Source organism: Phragmites australis, chromosome 7 (genome assembly GCF_958298935.1).
Source record: "Phragmites australis chromosome 7, lpPhrAust1.1, whole genome shotgun sequence".
Lineage (NCBI taxonomy): Eukaryota > Viridiplantae > Streptophyta > Magnoliopsida > Poales > Poaceae > Phragmites > Phragmites australis.
Window position 1 is genome coordinate 34,752,077 of NC_084927.1, and position 27,500 is coordinate 34,779,576.

A 27,500-nucleotide genomic window follows, 5' to 3' on the forward strand; every position below is an offset into this window, starting at 1 on the left:
ATAAATGACGGGTCAAAAGTTTACCCATCACTCATATATTTCTATATAGCTCAGTGGAGACATTAATAGGTGGCGGGCTACCGTCACGATCCGTCACCTATAACCTCATTGATGATAGATCCTTACATGTCACTTATAACTAAGTCATCAATAACGTTTTTTAATAACAGATACAAGACCCATCACCTATAACAATTATCACTCATCATCTATGATTTTTTTTTTTTTTTTTACTTAGTGGCAGTGCATGCTCCAATATTTCACAAGCGTTAGGCAGGATGCGATCAAGTCGCAAGTGCATGTAAGCCTCACGCCTAACCAGAGCCCAGCGTTGGAAGATTCCCAGAACCAAACAATAAACGAAAAAAACGAGAGACGATAAATCTATATGTGCCTATCTGATTAGGAATTGTTAGGTACGATCTCAATCTCGCAAACAGCAGGGTTGACCAGCTCTGCACACACGAACAGTCTGAATCATTCAATCGGCACTTGTCTACGTACCTGTTCTATCTCCAAATCTTCTTTTCCGTGTCTAATTTATCTTTCACCGGCAAATGCTGACATTTGATCCACCGATCACAGTTGATTCTCAACCGATTAGAGTTTAGTATATATCTGATTCGAGTTTTTTTCCCCTCTTTCTGAATCTTATTTTGTCGGAGGTTGCAGCGCACATATTATTGCCGCGATGGGATCCGTCGGTGAGGGCAGAGAAGCCAAAACCGGAGAAGAAAAAAAAAGAGTTGTGGAGTCCGCGTGGAAGGGAAGCGCCTTCCAACCAGTTGATCTCGACCGCGACATGAGCAACGCGCCAACACCGAGGAGAAGAACCAGGATGGGAGCTTTCTTTGACTCGCTGTCAAGCTACCCGTTTTGTGTTATTCTCGCAATAGCGCTTAAAGGTGCCACCCTCAAGTGCTACTGAAGTATGCGAAGAATACTTTTTATAAGAATATGATACCACTCTCTTTGTCACTCAAACAATTCTCACAGTCAGTTATACGATACGAGTATTTTTGTACAAGTATTGCACTAGAAAATGGATACGGTTTCATAAACGATATAGGAGAGGACGGCGATACAAAGTCAGTTTATCTGACCGAATGATAGGAAATGACAGCTTAGATTTATGATTTAGCAGAAAGCACAAAAGAGTTTGGCCGATGAGGTCACCATCGGCACCAGAGACCTACAAGGAAATAAAGAAAAAAGCTTTATGCAAATGAAAATACTCTCTGGTCCTAAATATAAATTCATTTAGATTGGTTCTAAATTAACATTTTTAAATTTAATTATCAATATCTAAAAATCATATAAATTGACAACATAAATTTGATTTACTAAATTGATCATAACAACCACTCTCATACTATATACACAACTATTTTTTATTTAAAATAATGTATTTTTATAGATATTATCATTCAATGTGACTATCAAAAACCGTGTTGATATGAGAAAGTACAAAGAATCCAGGCTAGCCAACTATACGCAAAAAGATTCCTCACAAAAGAAAAGGGAAAAATGCAAAAAATATCTGGCACTGCTAAATAAATCACCACACGTTTATTATGATCCGGCAATAGAAACGGCCCCGACGACCCGAAATCCTGACGTCGAAGTTACTGTGACGTCATTACTGATCTGTGAGTTTGCTCCTACGCGTCAGAGACGTCGTCGCGGTCGCGCTTCCTCCTCCCTCAGTTGCCGCCCCTCTCCTTCGCCTCCGCTTCCGCTTCCCTTCCCATCTTGGCGTCGACAGCTGGGCTGCCTCCCTCCGTTTCCGCCTCCTCGGGCGCTTACCGATCTCGCGCCGCCCTAAATCCCCGGGCGAATCCGCCTCCCCTTCTCCGGCCGCGTCGATCTGCTCGCTCAAGGGGTGAGTTTTCTTGCCGTGATCCCTATTTCTCTACTTTGAGTTTCTTTCGTCAAGGATTTGAGTTCTTGCGAGGCGTTTCAGGTTGGTCCTCTGCGCTGTGTTTCTTGTTTCCCCTTCCTTTTGATTATTTTGTCGGGACGGTTCGCTGATGTGCAAAATTTTCTTCTTTAACGATATTTCTGTTGTGTGTTCTTACAAATAATCTGGTGCAAATTGCGTGATACAGATTCACAGCTAGGACGAGGGAAGTAGAGTTCTTGTTGATTTCATTCTTGGGAGCCGACCTCACATGCCAACAACCTCCAGGAGCAGAAGCCAGGCTAGGACCACTAGGCCTTGGATCTTGTCAGGTACATCAATTCCTTCCCTGGTTTATTCTTCTTTCTTTCCTTTTTTTTTCTTTTTTTTTCTTTTTTTTTGCTTCTAGTTCTACTCATCCGGCTTTGAGCAGGAAAGGTGGTTTCAATGACTACGAAGTTATAAACCAAAATGCTCTACTATGAAATTTACTGCAAAGATGAAAAATGTTTTTTTTACTGGAGTGTCTGATCATGTAAATTTAGCTTGTACAGAATTTTAATCTTCCGAATCTAACACGAAACCTATAAACATGTGAAACTGCAATACTGATCCCACAAATGAATAATGCTGTATACCAGTAGAATTAACTTGTCTTTCTGGCTTACAAACCACAGTTGGGGCCAGCGGATTATGAGTTTACTTGCACAACTTTTAATTCGCCCTGTCATTTTCGCAGGGATGGACTTTGCTGATTCGAGACGGAAGCCTAATTTCATGGGGAAGATCGCCGTGGCTGCTGCCCTCACTGTCATGTGCATACTTGTGTTGAAACAGTCTCCTGGTTTCAGCAGTACCAGTGTGGTACGTGCTGAATCTCTCCACAACTAACCACGTCACTGTCACTTGCTGTTGACTTGGCATCTGTCATTATTCCTTACGATTTAAGTACACCATTTTAGTTTCTATGGAACATTAATGTGATTAGTTCGTCAGAGAAGTGCCATTAAGGCAATTGGAAGAAACTTGTTAATGTGCCATGAGTGATGCCATATAATCTTATGGTTGAATGTTCCTCGTTCTTCCTGTATTGTGCAAGGGTTATTTCCCCAATACATATATGCATCATTGCTTCTAGATGAAGCATTGTAGCAATTGTATAAGAAATACACAATTTCAGCAATTTCTTAGAAGCATTTCAGACTGCCATTTGATGTAGTAGTTTTGCAGCTTTTACTGTCAAAGTTTTACTCATTTCAAACTGGAGACATTTTGTTGATGCATTGCACTCACATGTCCTGCAGTTCTCTCGCCATGAAATTGGGGTGACCCATGTGTTAGTGACGGGGGGTGCTGGGTTTATTGGCTCGCATGCTACTCTTCGTCTCCTTAGGGACAACTATCGAGTTACCATTGTGGTAAATTCTTATTCCTAGCTCACATTCTATTCCTCTCTATGGAACTTTGATAGTAATAGCAACTTCCGTCCTTTGATGTTTACAGGATAACCTTTCTAGAGGGAACATGGGGGCTGTCCGAGCTCTTCAACAACTGTTTCCAGAGCCTGGGAGGCTTCAATTTATTTATGCTGATTTAGGCGACGCAAAAGCTGTATCCTTTGTCTGAACTTTGATAACTTTGCGGTTTCTTCTGCATTTCTGCACTGGTGAGACATGTTTCGCACTTAACCAATAGTCAGGTGAACAAAATATTTTCAGAGAATGCATTTGATGCTGTTATGCACTTTGCTGCTGTTGCTTATGTTGGTGAGAGCACAATGGAGCCACTCAGGTACAAGGTTTAATTTGGGGATTGAGTATGTTGATTTCTTGTGTTGCCCTATTATTTGAAAGCTTAGCATTACATGATTCCTGTGCAATTCTTTGATGTGTATGTAGCAAAGCACCCCTATTTTCCGTTATTATCGTAACAAATCTCTATATGTGGCCATCTACTTCCACAGTGTTTCTTGAAATCAAAACTCAAAAGTAATAATACAACAAGTCACACCATTTTGTCATTCTTGATAGCCTACCTTCATATTTAGCTCCAATCTGTGCTGCTTCCTGGGTATTACTGCACCTGCACCGTGCAGAAATCATCTGTAGCAAATGTCATTCCTACTAATCTACTGCATATGCTCTACTAACACTGATATATCATATAACAGATACTACCACAACATAACATCAAATACATTGACAGTGCTTGAGGCAATGGCGGCACATAATATAAATACTCTGATTTACTCGAGTACCTGTGCAACATATGGCGAACCTGATACGATGCCTATTGTAGAAACAACTCCTCAGGTTGGCCTCTCAATGCATGAGCTCTTTTCCAAGTTTTAGGATACTATCCATAGTTTGATTCTAACTATTTGCTAAACCAATGCAGAATCCCATCAACCCATATGGAAAGGCCAAGAAGATGGCAGAGGACATCATTTTAGATTTCACAAAGTCAAAGAAATCGAACATGGCTGTCATGATCTTAAGGTTTGCTTTTCCTTAGCCTAGATTAGAATATAATCCATAGAATAATTCTAACTCGGTTCCTGGTTCCAATAAATTAGATACTTCAATGTGATTGGATCAGACCCAGAGGGACGGCTAGGGGAAGCTCCAAGGCCTGAGCTGCGTGAACATGGTCGGATTTCTGGTGCTTGCTTTGATGCAGCTTTGGGAATTATTCCAGGGCTGAAGGTACTCTACATGCTCATTTCAGCACCCATCAATTTCCTTTTTTTTAAGAAGCTGCAGTCATCAACGATGGTATATAACTTTCTTTTCTCCTTCAGGTTCGAGGAACCGATTACCCCACTGCAGATGGAACTTGCATTAGGGACTACATAGATGTCACAGATCTTGTTGATGCCCATGTCAAAGCTCTTGATAAAGCTCAGACTGGCAAAGTTGGAATCTACAATGTTGGCACAGGCCAAGGTTGTTCAAATATCAATAATGAGACCAAAAATTGCACAATAACACGCCCACTTATTTAAGATAGTTTCTTCCCTTGTTTCTGAATATGGTATTTCATGTTTTATCAGGTAGATCAGTGAAGGAGTTTGTAGAAGCATGCAAGAAGGCAACAGGAGCTTCCATCAAGGTTGAATACCTTACCCGTAGACCTGGAGACTATGCTGAGGTATACAGCGACCCATCCAAAATCCACAGCGAGCTCAACTGGACAGCTCGTTACACTGATCTTCGTGAAAGCCTTTCCATGGCATGGAAATGGCAGAAAGCCCACCCGAACGGTTATGGATCAGCATGATTCAGAGTTCGATAGGTTCATAGATTCATCAGGCTTTCACACACAGATTCATGGGTCCATGTGCAGCCATGTAGCCTTCAGACAATTGGTTCTTCACCATAGATATATAGCAGACAGCCACAGAGGAGTCCTGATATTTTTGCAGCGCTGGAAGAAGACACAGAATCAGAGAGAAAATGTTCTACCTGTTCCTTTATTAGGTTCGTATATAGGTTTTCTTTTTCAATGGTGACATTTTTATTTATTTTGATATGCGCTGAAGCACAATATAATAATACAAATGCAAAATTGTGATGTAGACAGACTAGATCAATCTTGTGTATGAACCTTCATGGTGATGGAATGAAAGGATATAAATAAGTTGACGTTTGCTTCTTATTTGAAGTCTACACAATCCTTCTTCTGTCATGTTCAGCGGTTGAATTCCTTGCGTTTATGTGGTACAGTTATGTAAATGTATTTTTTTTTAAACTGCTCTCACTGACACAAAATATAGTACAGAGTACATGTGCTTGATACATTATAGTTACATAGTTCTTCAAAAAGAAGAAAGAAAGGAACCTAGCATCCACCATCAATATAGTTGTATCCAAGGACCCACTTGTTATTACCTCATGATAGAGGAAGAATTACCTAACGCCCCCTATTTCTATGTGGTTTTATACACTTATTTATTCACTCTACGCGTCCCATTTTTAGATCATGGGCCCCTCTATTTTAACCGGTATTCTCCATTTAGACCTTTTATAATCCGTCCGTATAATCCCAGTTGATCTTTAAACATTTGCCCCTAGTATTAATCAGGGATATAGTGATATTGACAAGTGGGTCCGACATGATGGCTCTAATTTGGGGAGGCAAAGGGCCAACTGGGAATACTCACACACTTCACATGTCCCTTCCGTCAAATTGACAACAAGCTCTGTCAAAGGACCAAATGGAGAATACGGCCAAACTAGGAGGAGCCTATGAATCCAAAAGAAACATGGGAAAATTGATTATATGTATCAAAGTTGATCCTATTTTTATAATATATCGAAAATTAACCATCTTTTGATTATATGTCCCATATATAATCAAATGATAATTAATTTCGGACATATAATCAAAATTTCCAAAAACCACACATAAACCAACGAAGTATAGGGGGCGTTAAGTGATTTTCTAATAGATTATTAGATTTAAACCATTCAGATGGCTTTGCTATTGCCAAATGGACGGGCAACTCACCGACGAGCATGCTCCGCTCTGTAATCTGAGCTCTCCAGCTCGCTGGTAGTCGTCACAAGAAATCGAACCATGCCTCAAGAAACGGGCACATGAGCAGGATCACCACCGGGAGCAGTCGCTCGGTTCCCCACGCGTGCCAGAGCACGGCCGCCGCGGCGTGCGCGGCGCGGCGGACGAAACCGGGTGGCCGCGCGCCGCGTGCCCGCATCCCGTGCATGACGCAAAGCAGGCCGGCAGACATGAGCCCGAACGCCAGGATGACTTGCCATTCCGTGCCGGGGCCGAAGCCCGTGCCGCCGGCGTCGCCGCCACCGCCGGATACGACGAGGAGGAGGAACGACACAGCGGTGAACAAGGCAGTGAACCCGATGCCTGCGAAATCGGCGTCGGCACCGCCACCGCCACCGCCACCGCCACGGTCGTTGAGGCCTGGCCGCATAGTGGCGACGACTGCGAAGGGTTCTTGGAGCTAGGATTGGAAGTGAGCCGTTGGCGACCACGCCAGCTCGTGCCAAGCTCTAGTTATAATTTATAAATGGCGTGGAGGCTGTGTGAAACTCTGCGATCAGGAAAGCGTAGTGTGTACAAACGGAGGTAGCACGGAAGTTTTACGTCATTTCGTGAGAAGTGTGTACAAACGAAGGTAATCCATGGTGTAGTTTTAGCAGGACTCGATGCTTCTCCGATCCTTCCTATGCAGAGGCAAAATTACTTTGTTTAATTCCTTCTTCATTTTCATTTCTTATGTTTATTAAATATCATACATTGCCGCGTTCGATTGTTCGCGTATCAATTTTAGAAGGTATATATTACAAAAAAATGCAACTGCAGAGTTAGAAAGTAATGCATTTTCAGTTTGCAAAACGAAATTACAAAGAGGGATTCGATATTTCCCTGAAACTGGTGATGATGTTGATATCACCAGAAGCGGAAGCTGACCTGTTGTAATGCAAGAGCCACTAACTACCAAATGCATCCTTCGGTAAGAATTACAAGGATCCTTCCTTCCGGAATATATGTTAGACACCAGTACTAGTAGTACACTCCTTTGGAACTACACCAGAAAACCGTCAAATTCCGGACCAAAGTCGATCTGCACCGCGAAACTTCTGAGAAAACCTGGAGAGAACACTATTTTTTGTAGTGCTGGTGCGTGTGGTTATAAGTCGTGCAAGGAGATTTCTGCCATACACCTGAATAGTCGCAATGGAATGCACTGGCATGTGCAGTTTCTTGGTTGGTGGCTCGATGCCCTGTGAAAATGATTGGATTCGGCGCTACTGGTGCATCGAGCTCAGCTTTCGCTTCTCGTGACTGCTCATTCCGTGTGTGTTGTAAGGTCTCTTTCCAAAGGCAGCTTACAAGTACACACATCTGAAATTACCTGCCGCTCGAGTTTGTACAGGCTGCTGTCATGCTAGTTTTCTTGCCGAATTTGTATAAAAAAAGTTTTCTTGCCGAATTTGTGCAGGAAGGTAGTTGGAAGGGTCGGAGAAACTTTGGGGATGTTTTTGGGCTTCTTTTGCGCGGCGCGACGGCCGAGTGGTGGCGTGAGCGTGGGGCCGCGACCTCTTTTCATCACGACGCTGGAAGAAAAAAATAGAGATCCGACCTGCCGGATTCGAACCAGCGACCTAAGGATTTGTCTGCGAATACTACAGTCCTCCGCTCTACCAACTGAGCTAAGGTCGGCTTGTGTCCTTGCATGGATGTTAATTAAATTGGTTACCATAGTTAAGGTTCGTTAGCTACACGTATGACGAAATTTTAGCGAAGGGTACGCGTAATATGCATTTTCATAAATATATATACATATATGTCTAAAAGAAGAATAAAAAAAGAAGCTAAGGTCAGCCCACCTCTCTCTCCTCTTTCGTGCTTCCCCTTTCTTTTCTCCAAGCCCGAGCTCACTGGTCCACAGCTGGCCCAGCCGCCACCCTCCTTTTCTCTCCGCACCGAGCCAGCCCAGCCTGACCCGTCTTCCCCCACCTTACCCGCTCTACCTGAACAGGCACCCGAGGAGTACCATGTTCCTCTTCCTTTCTCGACCAGCTCACTTCTCCTCCACTTGGGGTGCGCCGCCACCTAGCACGTATGGGCGTGCGTTGCGCCACTCCACCAAGCCCGCTGCACCACCCCTCGCACAAAGTTGTTGCACCGCGCCGCGCCGCGCCACTCCACCACATCAAGCCGCCTCTTCCATGGGCCCTAGCCTTGCAGGCGTGCTGCACGCACCGCCTTTGTGCCAATCCTCGAATCCGAGTTGTATTCATCACTTATCTCTATTCAGGTCGCTTCTATCTCTATCCCTAACGCCCCGATTCGAGTTGAATCGAATCCACCTCCAAATCCCAATAGACTATGCGCTTATCTCCTTCGAGGGAACCCTAGACCGCCTATATAAGGAGGGAGCAGTTGCCCGGTGGGGGATCGGAGCTTGGATACCTTGGCGAGGCTCGGTCACATCCAGTTCTTGCTGCACAAAATTGTCGCCGCCACTGCGCAAGTTCGCCGCACACCATGAACACCGACTGCAAGCCGTCGTCACCATGAACACCGGCTGCATTGCCACCGCTATCGTCTTGCAAGGTGAGCCTGACCGTGCCTTTCCTTCCTCTGTCCGACAACTAGTAGCATGACCTCGTCATGCCTCGTCGCCACCAGCCTGAACCCGATCAATGCAGTCAAATCAGGGGCGACATCCCGGCGTGATGTGCGGTCGCCGGCTCTTTCTCTCTCGCTTTATCACCTGTCTTGATTGTGCATGTCCCCGGCCATCGCGCCGTGGTGCTATTGCTTCCTTTCTCTGTCTATGTGCGCTGTTGTGCCCGATTGGCAGCCCAGCCACCATTCATCTTTGTCTCCGTCGTTTGCGCGCTGTGGTACTACGCCCAGCCGCCGGTGCATTTCCTCTCTTTCTGTATCCGCATGTGTGATGAATGTCGTACACCATGCCCAGCTTGACCCTTTGTTTGCCCTCAGGTAGTAAATCAAAGTCGAGGAGCCTCAGATAGTGCCAATATTGTGCCATGGATCTTGTTGCTGTGCTTTGGTCGGTCACCGTGTTGATGCGTATTGTGGTCACTATTGTTGGTGCGCGTCTGTTCACTACCCCTTTCCCTACCTGCTGCCGTGATCCATGTGTTGCCTGCACAACCACAAGGTGTCTGAGCGTCATTGTGCGTACGTGCCTCCGCATTGTTAGTCTATCTGTCGTGCGGACCACCCATGTGCTACTATCGGCGTGTGTATGTGCTTCTGGTGAGGTGTTCCCCACTGCTATGGCCTGTGTTTGTGCCCAACTGTCCCTGTGTCTCAGCCGTGCCAAACATATGTTGCTGCTGGTTTGTTCTGCTACTGCTATGCGCTGGCACGCCGCTGGGTCTTGCTAATGGACCAACCGCATCCTGTGCCTATCTAGCTGTCACTATGTGCCATTGAAGCTCCCGCATACCTGCTGTTGTCGGCCAAGCTCATGGTGTGGGTTTCCTCTAGTTACCCCGGGATACAAGCTACGCTTTTTACCAAATCATCTAATATTGTTGTGATGCTCACATGTTGTCGGTCCTGTGGCTCAATGTTCAGATGAGATGATGGCTATTCTTGAATGATGAGATGATGACAATTCTTTAAGATTGTCTCTATGTGATTGATGGTTGATTGAATAGTATAAAGATGGTTATTCTATTGTGATAACCTAAAATTGCTCAATAATGGTGGATCTGTTCTTAAGGTTTTGTTGTGGCTGCTCGCTCTATTGCTGCCCTTATACTACTTATGAGAAAGATGGCTAATTAATAATGCCTTTGGAGCTTGCTGTCGTCACCCTTTTGATGCATATGTGATTATCATGCCCTTCTGGCTTTGGCTGATGAGGCTTGTTCTTGCTTGACCAATGCTAACATATGGCTAATGGCTCAGACATCTTCCTTCTGCTCAGACATCTTCCTTCTGCTAAAAAAAGGTGGCCATCCAGTACGTGATCGCCCTTTACCTATGTGGCTGTTAGTGCCCATGTGGCTTCTTGCCTATGTGGTTGTCCAATAACACTTATTAGAAACAATAAATGTGCCATTACGGCAGGAGCCTTTGTGACCCAATCGTGATAACCCTCACCTTTGTGGCTACGTCTGTGTGTCTTTTGCCTTCATGGTGTGTTGCCTTCAGTTGGTCGATGAGGACAAGTCCGAGGCTCAAAGAGGAGTTTAGCGAGTCAAGCACAGCATAAAGCTCCTAGTTGTGGTCATGTTGTCGCTTCCGATAGAAGCTACGCATCGTGCCGCACTCCTAGATCACATCTTCATACATACACAATTATGAGGTCATACGTGACCGATGATGACCCGAGATACATAAACAGTCTAAAAAACTCATGCTACACTATTATCCCATCTTTACCGCTTTATTATTTTTAATGCTTACTTTGCTTGATCTTTGTTGCATGTGATTACAACCTTGTAGTCTTGGAGAGGACCTTGATATGACGACCGACAGCGTTGTTTAATCGGAGGTAGCCCGAAGACGGGCGTAATTAACCAGAGAGCTTTACGAAATTCCGGGAATCAAGACAAATTAATCGTCAGATCATTGAGATAATCAGATAGCGTGTGTGTCGTGGAGTAATATGTATAATGAAAGAAACTGTACTTTATGAATTCAATATGTATGAATAAAGTTTACATATTTCCGATCAACATTATCCTCTCATCTTTCGTATGCTCTATATACTGGCACACCCGTAAATACTACATTCACAGTTACAAACATAAATTGGACGCGAGTTTCCCTTATGCGAAACATCACACATGCATGATCACAATATTATGTTTCCAAAGTCTAACTGCCAAAGCTTATGACACTTAAAGGATCTGTTTGATAGAGCTCTCTGGGTAGCTCCTTGAGTGGAATAAAGGAGAGCTCATTTTTAGTTCTCCAAGTGTAGTATCGAGGAGGTCGACTAGAGAGGAGTGAATAACCGGTTCTAAAAATTTTACAAGATATAACCGATTCTAATGCGGAATTAAAATGATTGGTTATAATACATATAAAAACTTTAAAATCTATGTCTCAATAAAAATAATCAATTCTATGTCTATGTTAAGGTTTGCAACTTAGGATGATATGTAAGTGATTATAATTCTAGAAATAGAAATTGCTTAAAATAAATAAGGTTAAGTAGGCAAACTATAAAGAAGACACTAAACTTTTTACCAGTGGTTTGGAAGATTTGTCGGTCTCATTTAATCCACGTTAAAATATGTTCAAATCTTTAACCGCTTCTCTACCAAGTATGTAATTCTCAACATAAAAAAACTCACTACGAGTAACTTGATCTTAAACCGAATTAATGAACCAATCGCTAACTCAATTTCAAATCAATGTGTATCCGTGGCCCCAATAAAATTAATGTGTGTTATGTTGCACAGCAAGAAGTATACATGCATTGCCATCTAGACAGAGCGACGGATCGTTCCGTATATCAGTCAAAGAATCAACGTATCGCTTCCTCGCACGCGCATCGCGCTAACGTGCCGGACTGCCGGATTCATCCGCGCCCGGCTGTGCAACGTGCCAAGGGCGACGCCGAGCGGTGCGCCTCTGGCTCGGCCCACCGCCCATCCAGGTGGAAGGGCGGCATCGCCTCATGCTGCCGACACCGCCACCGCGGCACGAAAATCCTGTTCCGCGGGCGCGCGCGCGCGCTAGCAGCCCAAGTCACAGGCATAGGCGCAGGCGGCACGCGGCCGTGATCTCCAGCGCGCATCCCGAGGGCGCGGGCGCGCCAACACGTGATCGCCACGGCCAAACGAAACCACCAGTGCCATGAGCCTGCACGCACAGCGATCGGCGGCCGCGCGCGCACCCTGGCCCGAAGCAGTACGCCGCCTTCGAGTCACACCGGCGTCCACGCGTCCCCCCGCCACCCCTGCAGCTCGTCGCGTATAAAACGGCGATGCAGGGCCACGCATAGGCTCATGCAAACACAAGCTAGCGCGCGCTGCACAAACACGGCAACGATGGCGAGGCATCTGGCTGTTGCTCTCCTGCTGGCGGCGGCGCTCCTGCAGCTCGCCCCCAGCGGCGGCAGGGAGCTGAAAGGGAGCGGTGCAGCATCCGCTGGTAGTAGCGGCGAGGTGAAGGCTCAGGTGGCGCAGCTGCCCACCCTGCCGGTGCCACCCGTTGGTTCGGGGCTGCCGGTGCCGCTTCCGTCCGTGTCTGGTGTTCCAGGACTACCACCCGTTGGTTCGGTAGTGTCGGTGCCACCCGTTGGTTCGGGGTTGCCGGTACCGCTCCCGCCCGTACCCGGTGTTCCAGGGCTACCACCCGTTGGTTCGGTGGTGCCAGTGCCACCCGTTGGTTCGGGGCTGCCGGCGCCGCTCCCGTCCGTGCCCGGTGTTCCAGGGCTACCACCCGTGGGTTCAGGGCTGCCAGTGCCGCTTCCGCCCGTGCCCGGTGTTCCAGGGTTACCACCCGTTGGTTCGGTGGTACCGGTGCCACCCGTTGGTTCGGGACTGCCGGTGCCGGTGCCGCTCCCGCCCGTGCCCGGTATTCCCAGGCTACCTCCTGCTCGCAAGTTCGACAAGTCTCCATGACCGTGTGCATGCTAAGCATGGGAAGCATGGGTGCAGCTCTGGGCTGCTCCTGCTCTGGGCGAGCTCAACAAGAGCTTCCATGTTCATGTCATGTGCTGATGTGCATGCTTGCATGCATGCAGCTCCAGCTTTGGTAGTCGTTGTATCTTGTTTTTTCTGTGGTCATGTAACAAAACCAAGCGTCGCACTTTGTACTTTATAGCTTTGTTTTTGAGATAATCGGAGTTTGTATTTCGTAATAATATGTCTTGGGTATTTCGTTGATGTCCATGCACCTTAACTGATCTGTGTGTTGCTCTGCTTGATGCGTTATTGCGTCGTGACTACAAAGCAATAATCTGTCAGTTTGGTTGCCTTCTTGGGTGGACATGTCTCAAAACACAGCTAGACTAAAAAAAGAAATGGGTTGTAAGATACTCACTAGTATAATGTTGTATAAGCGAGAAGCAAATTTTATAGGATCTGATTCTATAAAAGATTTTCTCTCATATGAGTTATTCACTCACTCTCTTTACTTTTCAGTTCAGCTATTAGATCATGAGATGAATAGTATGAATAAAGTCTCACGAGGTTCTTTCTGAAACAAGGTATTATAGAATTTACTTCCATATAAAGGTGCATTTGATAGCATTTCCAATTTGTTTTTTTCCTAAAAAAATATTTTTGTTGAATCAGAATCAACAATTTGGTAGATTTTGATTTCTAAAGAGCGTATGCGAGAGCAAGGGAGGTGATTTCGGTGAATAAAAAAGCACGACTTCATACAAGTTGCAAGTGTCAACGTGTACCGTTTACTGTTATATCATTTTATTATCATACATAGAAACAGTTCGGACAGCTTCATTCGTGTAGGACGGACGTGTCAATAGCGCTCTTACGTGCTGGTATATGACCACATCGTATACATTAATGGAACAACGTGTAGCTAAACTGACAAACTGTCATGATGAACTTGTACAAATCATTCAGAGCCGTGGAATTCGTTTGTGCTTGCACAACATGCATACCACGCTGGACTTGCGCAAGTCATACAGCACAGGCAAGACAAGCGCATACCACAGTAAGATCTCAATAGCACCAAACAACCAGTACAAATGCAGTGCAATAACAGAATTGAGCGTGGCAAATTTCATGATACAGGTGCTACCCACAAGTTTTAGAATGTAATTCACGTTACTTTTTTTTACAACTGTTCCTGCTCATCGATGGCATATTATGGGGGTCCCTTGGATCCTCACTTGTTTGCTCTATGCATCTTTCCCTGGGGCGTTCGGTGCTAAGTTAGGTCATCCTCGTCCAAGGATTCCTGGCCGTCGTCAGCTGCTTTATTGATTGCCTGCAGATCACCAGTCGGCAGTTTCCTTGCAAGCCTAATTACCTTCAGTGAAGCACAGTACCAAACATCATTATGAATCCCAAGCGTAGACAGGTACAGATCAAGTAAACAATCAGCCAGCGGAACATTCCATGAGATAGAATGCAAGCTGTCTAGACTCTAGAACATGAATCAATCGATGATCGTGTGGAAAGAAAAGTGATAATGGAATGCAATTAAGACATTCTTTGCAAGAAATCGATTCTGATGAATGATAAAGCATCATGCATATCACTTGAAGCAGTAAACATCAGGAATGGAAAGACAGCCTTTGCACATCATTTTTTTTTTGTGTGCATACTTAGGACATAGGCGATACAGCATGGCATCAATAGATTCAATGCTTACTTTTTATGTACAAGGAGAACTGAAATAACAGGCTCAACCTACGATTTTTCAGCTCATAGTTCACCATTTTATGCACATGCAGCACCAGATGGCAACTTCTGGTATAACCATTTATTTTTAAACACTATAGCATAGCCAATATAATTCAGTGATGCATGGACTTTACAGAGAAAATCAAAAGATTTACCACATGGTCAAGGTGATTGAAGGCGCTTGATTGAGCAACACGTTTGATTTCTTCAGCATCACCTTCCTCATAAGCAGACAATAGTTTCATTGCACATCGGTTCTGGTCACTATTGAGGAAGGCTTGAACCCTGCAATGTGGCAGCAAAGGAAATAATGATGACAATATGTTTTTTGCACTTCATGATTTGATGGAAAACCAAACACTTAGCACGTAGCACAAATATATTATACTATATTCATCAACGATAGTAACTGCAACCAATGTACAACATACTCTGAGCAATCATTGTAGCATTTCTGAGCTTGCTGAAAATCATGCGCATAAAGATAGATGATGATTGCACTCAGATAAGCCTGAATACACAAAACAACTTTAAATGAGACAAGTTTTGTGTCCAAATCATGATACTCTCAGTACGTAAGTAAGGAAGATTCTTATTCTTGTTATTATTTTGTTAAAGAAATTTGATTACCGACAAATTTATAAGATCAAAATAGGATATTATAATTTGCAAAATTCTCAGTTCTGTTGCACAATCTTTCTAACCGATCTAATAAATATGAAGTCTCCGAATAGTTAAGTACATTTCAGTGAAAAAATTACCTTGCATTGGCTGTTGATGGCATTGCACTTATCAGCAGCTGTACCAAGTCTTAAAAACAATGCTGCAGCATCCGAATACCTGACAGAGATGGCCAAAGATGGGGAAAAAATGCAAGATAATGTGAATAACATTGCTAGCATTGCTAAATGATACACATGCTTATATGTCAGAAAGATGTTGAATGAGAGGGTATGTGAAAATGTGCAAACCCCCATAGTTTCACATCATTTGGTATGATAGTAAATATCAAGTACTAGGTGTTAGCTGCAGAGGACTGACTATAGAAAGTGTGACATTAGGACCTTATTATTAGTTAAAAAAATTCTGTGATTAACTTTCCAGATAACAAGCATAAGATGCCATACAGATAAAAGGACAGGCCACAGTGCGAAATTATAAGGAAGAAGTCCACATTTCAACCCTCAACTATGCAAAATTATAAGAGGCAGGCAACTTGGCTGTGTATTCTTACTTCTCAAGTTTAACATATAAAGCTGCTGCCGCACGATACAAGTCAAAAGCCATCTGCTCCTTCCCATCCTCTTCTAGAACTGAGCAAGCCTCGTCATACATTTTAATAGCTTCATCAGGAGCTTTTTCCTCCAAGGCACTGATTTCATGATAGTATGCTTAGAAAATAAGCTTTCACAATGTTCGCATAATTATACAATTGTTTTTAACTACCTGGCACCCTTTGCAAGAGCATCAGATGCAGGTTGTGGTCTTCCACATTCACGATATAACTCTGAAGCTCTGAGGTAAAAATCAGAAACTTCATTCCAGCGTCCAAGCTCCTTTGCCAAAGCAGCAGCAGATTCCATGTGCTTAGCGGCATCCCATGGTCTATGAAACTAGTTAAGGGTGCACTAGGTGATTGTTCATTGATGTGAAAATACCACAACTATAGAGAAATTTCTGAAGGATACGAGGAGATCATTTCTTGTCCTTTTGAAGCCTTCTCAAATGCGTCTTTTGCTTTCTCATTGTCCTTTCTGAACCTATATGCAATTGCTTTAAAGAAGAAATGAAGTTCACTTATGTGCACTACATTGAACAACTTACAAGAAAACAAAACAATGGTAAATGTCACAGACCAGCTTGCTCATACAAGGATGTAGCACTTTTCCAATCAGCATTCCACCTTGTAAAGCTCAACTTTGTTCTGCAAAAGAACATTTTAGAAAATGATCAAGGGACCAAGATTTACACAGAATTAATTATTTAGTCCATGAAACAGAATTCTGTAGGCAGCGCATTGATAACCATGAACGACAGTAAAAAAAAGAAGAAGAGGAAAATATGCATATGTAGCAAGCACTCACACATTAGTAGAAAAGAAAATACGACAATATCTAACAATATAGATCTGATGTATTGTCATGCGACAGAACAAAGTAAAACTTGGAAATTACAGAAAAACAATTACATTACTTTTTTGCAGTTTGTTTGCACCGAGGAGACAGCTCAAAACTAAGTCATACTTTGACTGTCTAGACAACGGCACTCAAGTATCCATTCGAAACATCCTAAAGAATCCTTAAGAGGCAAAGCTAAACAAGAGATTAATCTTTATGCAAGGCAAGGTGCTCTTGTTTATCATCTACTATTAGAATAAAGCAACACAATGGCCCAAGCTAAAGGTATGGATGTGGAAAAATTGCAGCTATGCAGTTGATTTGGCACAGCAAATCCTCCCAAAGCAATGCACTAACCTGGACTTCAACTTCAAGCTACACCGCGTAACCATTGTCAAAGTAACACAAGCTACACCCCAAAATTGATATGTGCAGAGATTTCAAACGCTCCATGATCTAGGAGATCAGGTCTACAAGGATTTCACCCACTAAAGGATCTAAAGATACCCTGCGAAATCAACATGTCCTTGAACATAGTTCCACCTAACTAACATAAAACTAAATTAAACTACGGGAATTGATGAACCCTTTGGAATGAATCCAGAAAGAACTCGGAGAGCCCCCAGCATTTGGGGCAAGTCCTCTAAAACCTACTCCTTGAAGCTTATCTACCAACCACTCTGAGATCGCAAAACTAGCGGCCTGATTTTCCACAAAGAACTCTAGCTCCGTCTAACAGCAGTGGTAGATCCAAATGTTTCCGGTCCTTGATCCAAAAACTTTCTGTGGATCGCTCGATGGAAAAGGCGACTGGCGATAAACTTTGACATGATCGGACGAGAAATACAAATCACTAGGTTCTAATTCGACACAGCAACGCTCCAACAGGCAATATAGCTCGCGTTCTTGACCCAACAAAGGACATGAAATCCCCTTCTCTAAGGAAAATATAACAGCGATCAGCTGGAGGAGAGGCGTAGAGCTCACAATTTGTCGGCTTTGGTCATGAGCTTGTCGGGTTCGGAAGAGCTCGCCATGGCCGAGACCGCCGCCTCCTCTCCTCTCCTCTCCGCTCCGCTGCCCAGACTCTCACGTCTGCTTGTTTCGGTTGAGGCGAGCAGCTGAGCTGACATCTGCCGGATGAGGACGAGGGATCCAGCTCCTCTTTGAGATTCGTGTAGTGTCGCTCAATCCTATCCGTCTCATCGCCGCCAAGTAATTGGACCGTAGAGACTTCTGGTCGAGCCAAGCCGTCGAGCCCAAAACATCACGACAATTTCGAAGCCCACCAGCTCCCTTCCGCGCGGGGCTCCCAGCCCACGCACCCGCCGCACGTCAGCACGGTGAGCAATTCGGAATTTTTTATTTTTAATTTTTAAATCCAAAAACACAAAATATATACGTCCGTTTTGAAATTTTGCAACTCTATAGACTATACTCATGTGTGACAGGTTTGTTACCTGTAGGGATGATAAGTTTTTAAAAAATTAAAATACAGCATTCTAATACTCTCAAAATTCAAAACACTATCAAAATAGTCATGATTTTTTTAAAAAAAATTGGTGTATATGATGCTATAATATAGTGCTCCAAAAAAATCAATAAATAATTACTTGTACAATGAGAAACAAAAAAGACAAATTTTAGAGATAAAAATTTATCTTTTTGTTTCCCATTTTACAAGTCATATTTTTGTCTGCATTTTTTTAGAGCTATATAATAGCATACTGTGCACCACAATTTTTTTCATGACTATTTCAATAGTGCTATGAATTTTGAGAGCACTGCAATGCTGCATTTTTATTTTTTTAAAACATGTCCGCCTTTCAAAGGGTGTCAGAGTATAGAGCTGCACAATTTCAAAAAGGACACATATGTTTACAACTTTCGAATTTAAAAGATATAAAAATAAAAAGCTCAGCAACCGAGCGGTCCGAGCCGCACGGGCACGGCTGGAGACCTCGCGCGCGTGCACAACCCACCCAGGCGCCTACGCCGCAGTAGATTCAGATCGGCTGCAGGCGCACGAGTTGAGGCATCGGACGGTCCCCCATCGTGGTATCGCACGTTACGTCGTGTCAGGTTTCAGCCTCCAAAGCGACCGATTCCGCGAGCCGCGGCGGCTGCTCTGTACCACTTGCTCGGTGAATGAGAATCGCCTGCCCAACTGCCCATGCACGCGTGCGGTGCATGGCAGCGGCACGCGGATTCCCAGCCCACGAATCAGACGGGCGAGAAGGTGGTGACTGGTGATGCCGGTGCCTCGGTGGTCACCGGCACGCAAAAATCCACGCAGGGTCTGACGACGAGATCACGCGTTCTGACCGAGGGACCAAGCATGCATGCATGCATGCATCGACCTTTGCATGGGCGCCCTGGCTCGCTAGGCGCTATGCTATTTAACGCTGCCTGGACGCATCTGGGTTGGGTTACGAAAGCGACGAGATGGAGGTGACTGACTCCTTTGTTCCCTTCCAGCGCCTTGGCCTTGCCATGACGCCGGCGTGCATGCATGGGCGCGTCGTGGACGGCGGCCTTTCCGGCCGTCCGGCGATGACATGCCTGCCAAAAGCTCCGAATATGTTTTTTCTGTATGCACATGCTCGTGCGCTGCGTGGCGTCGCGTGTTTTGCGGGGGGGATATATGCTGCATGAGCGGAGAGAAAAAGATCGACGTCGAACGGCCGGGGTGCGGAGGAGATTGGGCTCTTTGGTTGCGTCTGGCTTGGCCATCCTGCATGCGCTGTGCTTGTGGTTCCGAGGGTCTTTTCAGACACAGCGCATGTCCTAGCTAGCTGCTGGTCATGTTAGGTACAGTCGACAGCTTCCCCATTTCTTGTTTGCATTGCTTTGTCACACCTGATCGGCTTGGTGTGTATAAGATCGGCCACCCAATCACAATGACTGAATGAGTGGTTCATCGATCCAGGCTCCCTCGAAAACTAAAACGCATAAAATCTTTAAGGAACATTGTAGTACAGGACTAAGTTAGAAATGCAAGGTGTAGATCAAGGAGTCCTCTGTCTCTGTGATCTTTAAAATTTGTGCTTTTCACGTTCATACACCGTTAAGAACAGCTTAATTCTCTTGCAATTTCAGAAAGTAACTTAATTTTGAGAAACCTTCAATGCTAAACGATTTTTTTTTTGGTTAAAGATCGGATGCCTGGCTATTAGGCTTACAGAGTACAGTAGGATAAAAGATTAGTTTCTTTCAAGGTTTTACTGTATCCACGTTATATACAGTAGTGCCTTTTACTCTGAACCTACTGAAGAAACAGCACGCGTTCGGTATTTTGCAGAAGCAATATGTTCAGACTTCAGGTTGAGCTGCATGTCAAGTTTGATCCATTCCCTGGTAAAGTAGGTGAATGATTGGCATAATGGGCATCCTACAAAACCGTAAACATGCTGCCGTCAGAGTAGAGACTCAGATATATATATTTCAAATCGGAAATTCCACGGCCGGTGAAAGTCTGAAAGATAAGGAATGGTACAGTACGCGCTAGTCGCTCAGGCCTGACATGACCCAAAAGCTTATAGAAATCTGATGCCATAAGTACTATCCATAGCTAAAGGTTAGTGGGTCGAACAGACCAGGCCATCTCTAGTCTAGCCTATCCTAGGGCTGGACCATTTAGGCGTTGCGACTATCGTCGATTCATAAGAGGAGGCCATTGACATGGAGGGAGCCAAGTAGAAGGCAGACACCGGGGGAAAAACACACGGTATGTATGCTTGACATATGTTTGAGAAAGTTCTGGCAATGTTCTTGTTCGCAGTTGGATCTTTGTCTCTAAGATGTATCGCATATCTGATGGAAGAAGGCAGGGCTCCAAGCCTCCAAGAACTGATGGAAGAAGGCAGGGCTCCGAGTAGCACTCCCCCTATTACCCGCAGAAGCAGATCTGCTGAGTTCCACAATTTTTCAGAAAGGGTAGGTTGTCATCGTGGATGCATATCGATCACAACCTAACCAGTTTATTGGCATCTGGTGTTCCTGAGCTTCTTATCTGAAACATTTGTAGAGGAGAAGGGATAGGATCAATGAGAAGCTGAAAGCACTGCAAGAGTTACTTCCAAATTGCACGAAGGTATTACTGCAACATCTTTTCCATATCGATCACTCATCAAATTATACTCCTTCTATCAAATTGACACGCAAATCTTTTTGCGTGTTCACTAAAAAAAGGATCACTTATCACTCTTATGGAGGAGCCTTCGCTGATCTCAGAAATGACTTGTTTCAGACCGACAAGTTGTCCATGCTAGACGAGGCGATTGACTACATGAAATCCCTTCAGCTACAACTTCAGGTACCGAATGGCATCATATCATATGCACAAGTTGCTTACACCTGACATATTATCCTTATTTTTCTCTTCTACATCCTTTGCTGTTTTAGTTCTCAGCTTGCAGATCTGCTTCAGTTAGTCTTAATCTGAAGATATAAACTGTGCTATGCAATTAATTCATGCAAGGTTATCTTATCATCACACTGTCATATACACACACAGATGCTGGTCATGGGGAAGGGAATGGCACCAGTGGTGCCTCCTGAGCTGCATCAATACATGCATTATATCACGGCTGACCGTGCCCAGATGCCTCCCTTTCGCCCCTCCCAGCAGCCCCGGCCATTTCAGATTATTCAAGCCAACCCACAACGACAGTCGAATGTCGAGTCAGACTTCTTGAGCCAGATGCAGAACTTGCACCCTTCTGAGCCACCTCAGAACTTCCTCAGGCCACCAAAATTACAACTTCACACGCAGGTAAGTAATCCCTACTGGCTACATGGGTGCCACTGTTTTGCATAACTTTTTTTTTTTATCTCGTGATGTGAATATGAGGAAGATTGCTAGATTATTTAATGTATTTGAAGGTTTTGAGTTTTTTTTTTGAAAAAGTAGAAAATTTTAAGCTGCTAGATCATGGATATATAGTTCAGGTGCTAAAATTATCAGGTCTTTATTTGAAGTTTTGAACAATGCTAGTTACTCATCATGGCTCATGAGAAGTTCAACCCTGATTCAGGAACAGAGAGGTGGCCTAGCTAGCACGAGTCATAACGGTGGTTGGATTTCTGAGAGGAGTTCCTCCTACAACTTCATGGAATGATATATGTGCTCCTGATGACAAACTTTGACACCAGACGCAGTCTGGTATGAAGAGAGCTTTCAGTAATCCAGTCTACTACGTGGTTCTTGTCAGAGATGATATGAGGTGCTCAGTGGAGTGATGAATGTGTAGTAGTTAATTAGCTACTCGTGTTCTTAAATAAAAAGCTGTGATGCTGTGCTTATTTTGCTATCTAAATATCATCCTTCCTCATCATGATGTGTGCATGCAAGAACTAACAGAGTGTTTTTTGCGGTGTCAGTATCTATGTAGCAATCTACTACTGTCTGTCTATGTTTTATGACAAGCAGAGGAGCATGGCTAGTTTAATCTTTAATTCATGCATCACAGGAATAGCATAGTTTTAGGTTTAGCACACAATCACAAAGTTTAACACACAGAGAGAGTGCAATCGAGAGAGAGAGAGAGAGAGAGGAGTTCAGGGACATTCTTCTGCCCACCAATAAGCTGTTGCCGGGAATTCAAACGACACATCTACTTCTGAGAATTCACATTATCATGTTTGATGTGATCAACACTTTTGTTTGCATCCAAGGAGATCAATAATATATCCTTAATTTCCCCCACAACTTGACCGAATCATCCACCTTCCATTCTTCTGCAGCTCTGCTGGTGCAGGTATGTTGCAGCACTGAAAGTTATAATAGTCAAAAGCAGAAATTTTGGTACCACTTCAGGCCCATACCACCAGGCAGTATGGGCAAGACTCTGATTTCATTGCACCATTCTAAAGGTAAATAAATATCAACGGAGTAACCTAGAGTCTAGACCTCCAATTTTTTTCTCTTTTGCGTAGTAACTCCAAAAAGTTTTACTGCTGAACAAATTAACCTTACAATAGCACACATGAACAGCCCAATCTAGAGCAGCAGAGTCCTCCCTTTCCAGATCACATTTCAATTTGCACTTTGCAGTAGGCCTTTAATCTTCTCCACAGACCTTGCTCATCTTGAGCAAGGATGAAAGTACGCCGTTCATGTCAGGCCGCTCCACCGGCTCGAACGCGGCGCACGACAGGGCCAAGCTCAGCACGTCCGCCGCCGTGGACAGGTCGGCCTCGGTGGCGACCTTCATGTCGGGGTCCAGGACGTCGAGGACCCCATCGAGGCCCCTCGAGAGCGCGTTGTCGACGTACTGCTGCAGCGTCAGCGGCACGCCGTCCTCCTCGATCGTCCCGGTCGGCCGTCGTTTGGTGAAGAGCTCCATCATGAGTACGCCGAAGCTGAACACGTCTGCCTTCGTTGAGACGGTCCTCATGTACGCGAATTCTGCATGATTGGATACATAGAAAACGTTTTTCAGTACAGGTGCCAAGAACTTACAGAAATGCCTGAAAATGATGCTTGAACGCCAAAATTGTATAATACCTGGCGCCATGTACCCCACGGTGCCTCGGAACGCCGACGACGTCGCCGACTGCGCCGCGGCGTCCATCAGATGGATGCCCAGCATCCTCGCCGTGCCGAAGTCGCTGACGCGCGCCTCCCAGTCGCCGTCCAGCAGGACGTTCGACGGCTTGACGTCGCAGTGCACTATGGGGAAGTCGTACCCGGTGTGCAGGTACACCAGCCCGTGCGCCACCGAGACGCACACGCGCAGCCGCTCTCGGACCGACCAGCGCGGCGCGTCCCGCCCGCGGCCGTGTATCGCGGCGTTGAGGTCGCCGTTGTCCATGTACTCCAGGACCAGAGCCTTGATCTTGCCGGGCACACACGCGTACCCGACCACACGCGCCAGGTTCTTGTGCCTCAGGCGGCTCAGTGTCGCAAGCTCGGTGAGGAAGCACTTGTCGGACTTGGCCGGGAACTGTTCGAGGTTGAGCCGCTTCACGGCGACCACCTTGCCGTCGGGTTCGACGAGCAGGCCCTTGTAGACCGTGCTCAGGTTGCTGCTCCCGATGACATTACCTTCGTCGAACGAGATGGTTGCGGCCTCCAGCTCACTGTAAGGGAACTTCCTCAGCTCCGGCACGACCATGGCCTCCGAAAAACTGGCCGCGCCGTCAGAGCTTCCCTTCTTGTACCGCCGGTAGCCAAGGAATAGAGTCGTCACAAGCAGAAATAAAATCGTCACAAGCAGCACGACTAGGATCACGAGCCTTGTCCTTGAGAACCCCTGTTTCCCGGCGTGGTGGCAGGGCGCGAGGAGCTTCCACCCACAGAGCCCGGCATTGCCCTGCAGGCTCGACATGCTCAGGTTCCTGAACACGCCGCCACCCGGCACGGGTCCATCGAGGTTGTTCGAAGAGAGGTTGAGAGACCTCAGGCTTGTCAGGTTCGCCAGCGCCTGCGGTATGGCCCCGCTGAACGCGTTCCTCGATATGTCCAGCGTCCGTATGTGGTTCAGTGCGGCGATGTTGGAAGGGATCTCCCCGTCGAGCTCGTTTCCGGAGATGTTCAGGCTTGTGAGAACGTCGAGCTGAGGGAAGAGGTCGGCAGGCAGGGAGCCGGTGAGGTTGTTGGCGGAGATGTCGAGCGAGTAGAGGTTCTTGCACCCGGCGAGCGTCGCAGGGACACCTCCGAACAGCCAGTTGTTGGATAGGTCGATGGCCTGAACCATCGTGAGGCCGCCAATCTCCGGCGGTATTGGGCCCGTGAACATGTTGTTCGACAGGTTGAGGTACATCTGCAGGGTTCTCATGTTCGCGATCACCGCGCCGGGGATGGCGCCGGTGAGGCGGTTGTGGGAGAGGTCCAGCGTGAGGAGCTGGTCGAGGCCGCCCAGCTCAGCGGGGACCGTGCCGTTCAGCGCATTGTTCGACAGGTCAAGGAGGGAGAGGGATCGGAGGTTGGACACGGCGTCGGGGATCGGGCCGACGAACCTGTTTGACGCGGCGGTGAGGATGGTAAGCTGCCGCAGCTCGAAGACCTCGTCGGGCAGCGAGCCGCCAAGGCGGTTCTGCAGCAGGTCGAGCACCTGGAGGGACGACATGTTGGAGATGCTCGCCGGGACGCGCCCGGCGAAGCGGTTCCTCCCTAGCATCAGTCCGATGAGCTTCGTCAGGTTGCCGATCTCCTCCGGTATCGTCCCCGACAGAGCGTTCCCCTGCACCTGCAGCAACTTGAGCTCGCCAAGCCGGCCGACGCGGCCGCTCAGGCCGCCCGTGAAGTTGTTCTCCGCCAGGGTTAGCGTCCGGAGGCTGCCGCAGTCGAACAGTTCCTCCGGTATGTCGCCGGACAGCTTGTTGTTTGGTAACGACAAGAATATGAGGCCCTGTAGCCGGTCAAGTCCTGCAGGCAAGGGCCCGGAGAACTCGTTGAACCCCATGCTCGCATTGGACAGCAACGTGCAGTTGGCAATGCTCGCCGGAATCGGGCCGGAGAGCGAGTTGCCTTGAATGACTAGTTGTTGCAGATTCCGGAGTGAACCAATGTCCTCCGGAAGCGGGCCAGATAGGAAGTTGTAACTGAATGTGAGGTATGTCAGGTTGACAAGATTCGTCAGGGACGCCGGCACCGTTCCGGTTAGGCTGTTGTTGTGGAGCGTCAATGTCCGAAGCGACCGTAGCTCGCCGAGCTCCGTCGGAATCGACCCGGTGAGCTGGTTCATGGATAGTCCAAGCGCCAGCAGCGACGTTAACCGTCCGAGCGAGCGGGGGATCTCCGACGAGAGCGCGTTGTCGTACAAGCGCAGCGCCTGCAGGTTTGTGAGCTCCCCGAGTTCGGTTGGGATCACGCCGGTGAACCGGTTGCTGTATATGTTGAGCAAGGTCAGGTTCTTGCACCGACCGAGCTCGGGCGGGATCGCGCCGGAGAACCAGTTATCAAACAGCTGGAGAATCTCGAGGTTCAAGAAGTTGCCGATCTCCGGCGGGATCGAGCCGGAGAACTGGTTGTGGCTGAGGTCCAACGTCTGCAGCTGCGTGAGCTTCGCGAAGGACGGCGGCAACTCTCCGCCGATATTGTTGACGGGGGCCACAAGAATCTTGAGATTGGACAAATCACCAATGCAGTCAGGGATTGCGCCGGTTAGGTTGTTGGCCTTCACGCCGAGCGCCCACATCGCCGAGCAGTTGCAGAGGCGGCTCGGGATGCCGCCGTGGAGCCAGTTGTCGCTGAGGTCCAGTAGTTGCAGGCTCCCCAAGTCGCCGAGCTCTGGGGGGATGCCGCCGGTGAAGCTGTTGTCGTAGAGGACGAGCTGCTCGAGCTCGCCGAGGCGGCCGATCTGCGGCGGGATGGCGCCGGCGAAGCCGTTCGACGTGAGGTCGAGGACTTGGAGCGTCGAGATGTTGCCGAGGAACGGCGTAAGCGTGCCCCGGAGCCGGGTCTCCAGGAGCTGGATGGACGTGACGTGGCCGGCTCCGTCGCACGCGACACCGGTCCAGTTGCAGTGCCGCGGGAGGCCGCCCACGACATCGCCTGCCCCCACCGTCCAGTTAGACAGCGCGCCGAGAGGGTCCGCCGCGACGCCCTTCTTGAACGCCAGCAATGCCTCGAGCTGCGCGGACACTGACGCTTCCGACGCAGCCGCCGCCGCCGGCGCCGCCAAGAACAGGACTACCACTAGCACAGCAAGCACTGGTGACACCGAAGTGTCACAGGTGTTCTTGAAGAACGCCATTTCTCTATGCAATTTCACTCTTTTCCATGCGACCATGTGATCGAATGGAAACTTCGGAAGCGCTTATAAAGTCGAACTTGGAATCATCGCATCGACTGTGAAGTCAGTTCGCATCCGAGCCACGTCGACGCGTGACAGAAGAGAACAGTTTGACTAGAAATGTGGCGGGAAGGATAAAGCGCGGGAAGAGATGGGACCATACGGTGCACGGACGAACGCCACAAGCAGCAGCCAGATTCTAGTGTCGACATTCGGATACGGTGGCCGTGCCGACATACAGGCCGTAGCCTGGAAGTAAGATCATCCCAATATTTTTCCATCATTTCCTTTTCTTTCTGATCTAAAATCTTTTCAAGGATTCTCTTTTTAAACTGGTTTTCTTCGGTTTTCTGTACTCTAACAGCGTTCATTTCTCTATTTACTTATCCAACAGATTTTCAATATTTTATCATTTCTGTATAACTGTCAATATGGCAACAATACATGGCATATATACATTGTATATGCCTTAAAAAAATACAACGTCGCTATAAGATAATTGATTTGTGCTAACACATAGAATATACACGAGACACAATTAGACTTACGAGCAAATCAATGGCCCCCTAGATATTTAATCAAATAAACATGTGAAATTTACGAAGATAATACAAACAACATGAGCACAAATTAGAGCTTCACTGAATATTTCCTTAAATAATGATACATTTATGTCTCTGCTTTTTAGAAATGAAATCAAATAGGTAATTAATCATATGGAGGAACATCAGCAAATGAAAATTTGAGTTGCATTGGCAACATTTAAGTAATTGACATTGTCAGTGTAAAGAATAATATGGTCCCAGTACGGTCAAATATCAATCTTTTCTACACGTCATGATTGGGCAGGAGCATGGTCCCCCGGCGCGTCCAGTCAGTGACCACA

At 46.4% G+C, this 27,500-nt stretch overlaps 5 protein-coding genes and 1 non-coding gene across 8 annotated transcripts; 3 read left to right on the forward strand and 3 right to left on the reverse strand.

The window, feature by feature from the left end:
* The first annotated feature begins 1,596 nt into the window (after positions 1 to 1,596).
* On the forward strand, positions 1,597 to 5,557 carry LOC133924988 (probable UDP-arabinose 4-epimerase 2). Of its 2 annotated transcripts, none has more exons than XM_062370759.1 (11): positions 1,597 to 1,963; positions 2,109 to 2,232; positions 2,640 to 2,764; positions 3,205 to 3,318; positions 3,404 to 3,511; positions 3,600 to 3,691; positions 4,071 to 4,212; positions 4,298 to 4,398; positions 4,476 to 4,605; positions 4,701 to 4,845; positions 4,953 to 5,557. In XM_062370759.1, the coding sequence occupies exons 2-11, from the start codon at positions 2,172 to 2,174 to the stop codon at positions 5,177 to 5,179; spliced, it is 1,245 nt and encodes a 414-aa protein (XP_062226743.1). In that variant the 5' UTR covers positions 1,597 to 1,963; positions 2,109 to 2,171; the 3' UTR covers positions 5,180 to 5,557. The 2 variants fall into 2 exon arrangements, with proteins under 2 accessions (XP_062226743.1, XP_062226742.1); XM_062370758.1 differs by having other exon boundaries at positions 1,598 to 1,882.
* Positions 5,558 to 8,015: 2,458 nt separating this feature from the next.
* Positions 8,016 to 8,101, reverse strand: TRNAY-GUA (transfer RNA tyrosine (anticodon GUA)). The gene is given in 2 exon segments: positions 8,016 to 8,051; positions 8,065 to 8,101. It is a non-coding gene; the product is annotated as a tRNA-Tyr (tRNA).
* Positions 8,102 to 12,426: 4,325 nt separating this feature from the next.
* Positions 12,427 to 13,002, forward strand: LOC133925617 (uncharacterized). Its single transcript, XM_062371482.1, has one exon. The coding sequence runs from the start codon at positions 12,427 to 12,429 to the stop codon at positions 13,000 to 13,002; it is 576 nt and encodes a 191-aa protein (XP_062227466.1).
* A 1,053-nt stretch (positions 13,003 to 14,055) lies between these two features.
* Positions 14,056 to 18,025, reverse strand: LOC133924989 (gamma-soluble NSF attachment protein-like). The gene is made up of 9 exons (XM_062370760.1): positions 17,862 to 18,025; positions 16,614 to 16,681; positions 16,446 to 16,530; positions 16,204 to 16,362; positions 15,992 to 16,129; positions 15,519 to 15,597; positions 15,189 to 15,268; positions 14,913 to 15,042; positions 14,056 to 14,380 (listed from the first exon to the last, which is right to left on the reverse strand). Exons 1-9 carry the CDS (start codon positions 18,005 to 18,007, stop codon positions 14,279 to 14,281), a joined length of 987 nt encoding a protein of 328 aa, XP_062226744.1. The 5' UTR covers positions 18,008 to 18,025; the 3' UTR covers positions 14,056 to 14,278.
* Positions 18,026 to 20,471: 2,446 nt separating this feature from the next.
* LOC133923658 (transcription factor PIF1-like) lies at positions 20,472 to 22,157 on the forward strand. Of its 2 annotated transcripts, none has more exons than XM_062368946.1 (6): positions 20,472 to 20,601; positions 20,705 to 20,810; positions 20,902 to 20,967; positions 21,124 to 21,189; positions 21,391 to 21,648; positions 21,911 to 22,157. In XM_062368946.1, exons 2-6 carry the CDS (start codon positions 20,727 to 20,729, stop codon positions 21,992 to 21,994), a joined length of 558 nt encoding a protein of 185 aa, XP_062224930.1. In that variant the 5' UTR covers positions 20,472 to 20,601; positions 20,705 to 20,726; the 3' UTR covers positions 21,995 to 22,157. The 2 variants fall into 2 exon arrangements, with proteins under 2 accessions (XP_062224930.1, XP_062224929.1); XM_062368945.1 differs by having other exon boundaries at positions 20,701 to 20,810; positions 21,911 to 22,156.
* A 333-nt stretch (positions 22,158 to 22,490) lies between these two features.
* On the reverse strand, positions 22,491 to 26,612 carry LOC133924990 (LRR receptor-like serine/threonine-protein kinase FLS2). Its single transcript, XM_062370761.1, has 2 exons — positions 23,383 to 26,612; positions 22,491 to 23,283 (listed from the first exon to the last, which is right to left on the reverse strand). Exons 1-2 carry the CDS (start codon positions 26,609 to 26,611, stop codon positions 22,937 to 22,939), a joined length of 3,576 nt encoding a protein of 1,191 aa, XP_062226745.1. The 5' UTR covers position 26,612; the 3' UTR covers positions 22,491 to 22,936.
* Between the last annotated feature and the right edge of the window lie 888 nt (positions 26,613 to 27,500).

Excerpts from the sequence above, each read along its gene's own strand:
- LOC133924988 (XM_062370759.1), top strand. The coding sequence starts at position 2,172 with ATGCCAACAACCTCCAGGAGCAGAAGCCAGGCTAGGACCACTAGGCCT. Across the intron at positions 2,233-2,639 it reads TAGGCCTTGGATCTTGTCAG|GGATGGACTTTGCTGATTCG; the intron begins GTACATCAATTC and ends TCATTTTCGCAG. Across the intron at positions 4,846-4,952 it reads CAATGTTGGCACAGGCCAAG|GTAGATCAGTGAAGGAGTTT; the intron begins GTTGTTCAAATA and ends ATGTTTTATCAG.
- LOC133925617 (XM_062371482.1), top strand. The coding sequence starts at position 12,427 with ATGGCGAGGCATCTGGCTGTTGCTCTCCTGCTGGCGGCGGCGCTCCTG.
- LOC133924989 (XM_062370760.1), bottom strand. The coding sequence starts at position 18,007 with ATGTCAGCTCAGCTGCTCGCCTCAACCGAAACAAGCAGACGTGAGAGT. Across the intron at positions 15,269-15,518 it reads CCATCAACAGCCAATGCAAG|GCTTATCTGAGTGCAATCAT; the intron begins GTAATTTTTTCA and ends TTGTGTATTCAG. Across the intron at positions 15,043-15,188 it reads TGCTACAATGATTGCTCAGA|GGTTCAAGCCTTCCTCAATA; the intron begins GTATGTTGTACA and ends GCCACATTGCAG.
- LOC133923658 (XM_062368946.1), top strand. The coding sequence starts at position 20,727 with ATGGAAGAAGGCAGGGCTCCGAGTAGCACTCCCCCTATTACCCGCAGA. Across the intron at positions 20,968-21,123 it reads TACTTCCAAATTGCACGAAG|ACCGACAAGTTGTCCATGCT; the intron begins GTATTACTGCAA and ends GACTTGTTTCAG. Across the intron at positions 21,649-21,910 it reads AATTACAACTTCACACGCAG|GAACAGAGAGGTGGCCTAGC; the intron begins GTAAGTAATCCC and ends ACCCTGATTCAG.
- LOC133924990 (XM_062370761.1), bottom strand. The coding sequence starts at position 26,611 with ATGGTCGCATGGAAAAGAGTGAAATTGCATAGAGAAATGGCGTTCTTC. Across the intron at positions 23,284-23,382 it reads CGTGGGGTACATGGCGCCAG|AATTCGCGTACATGAGGACC; the intron begins GTATTATACAAT and ends CCAATCATGCAG.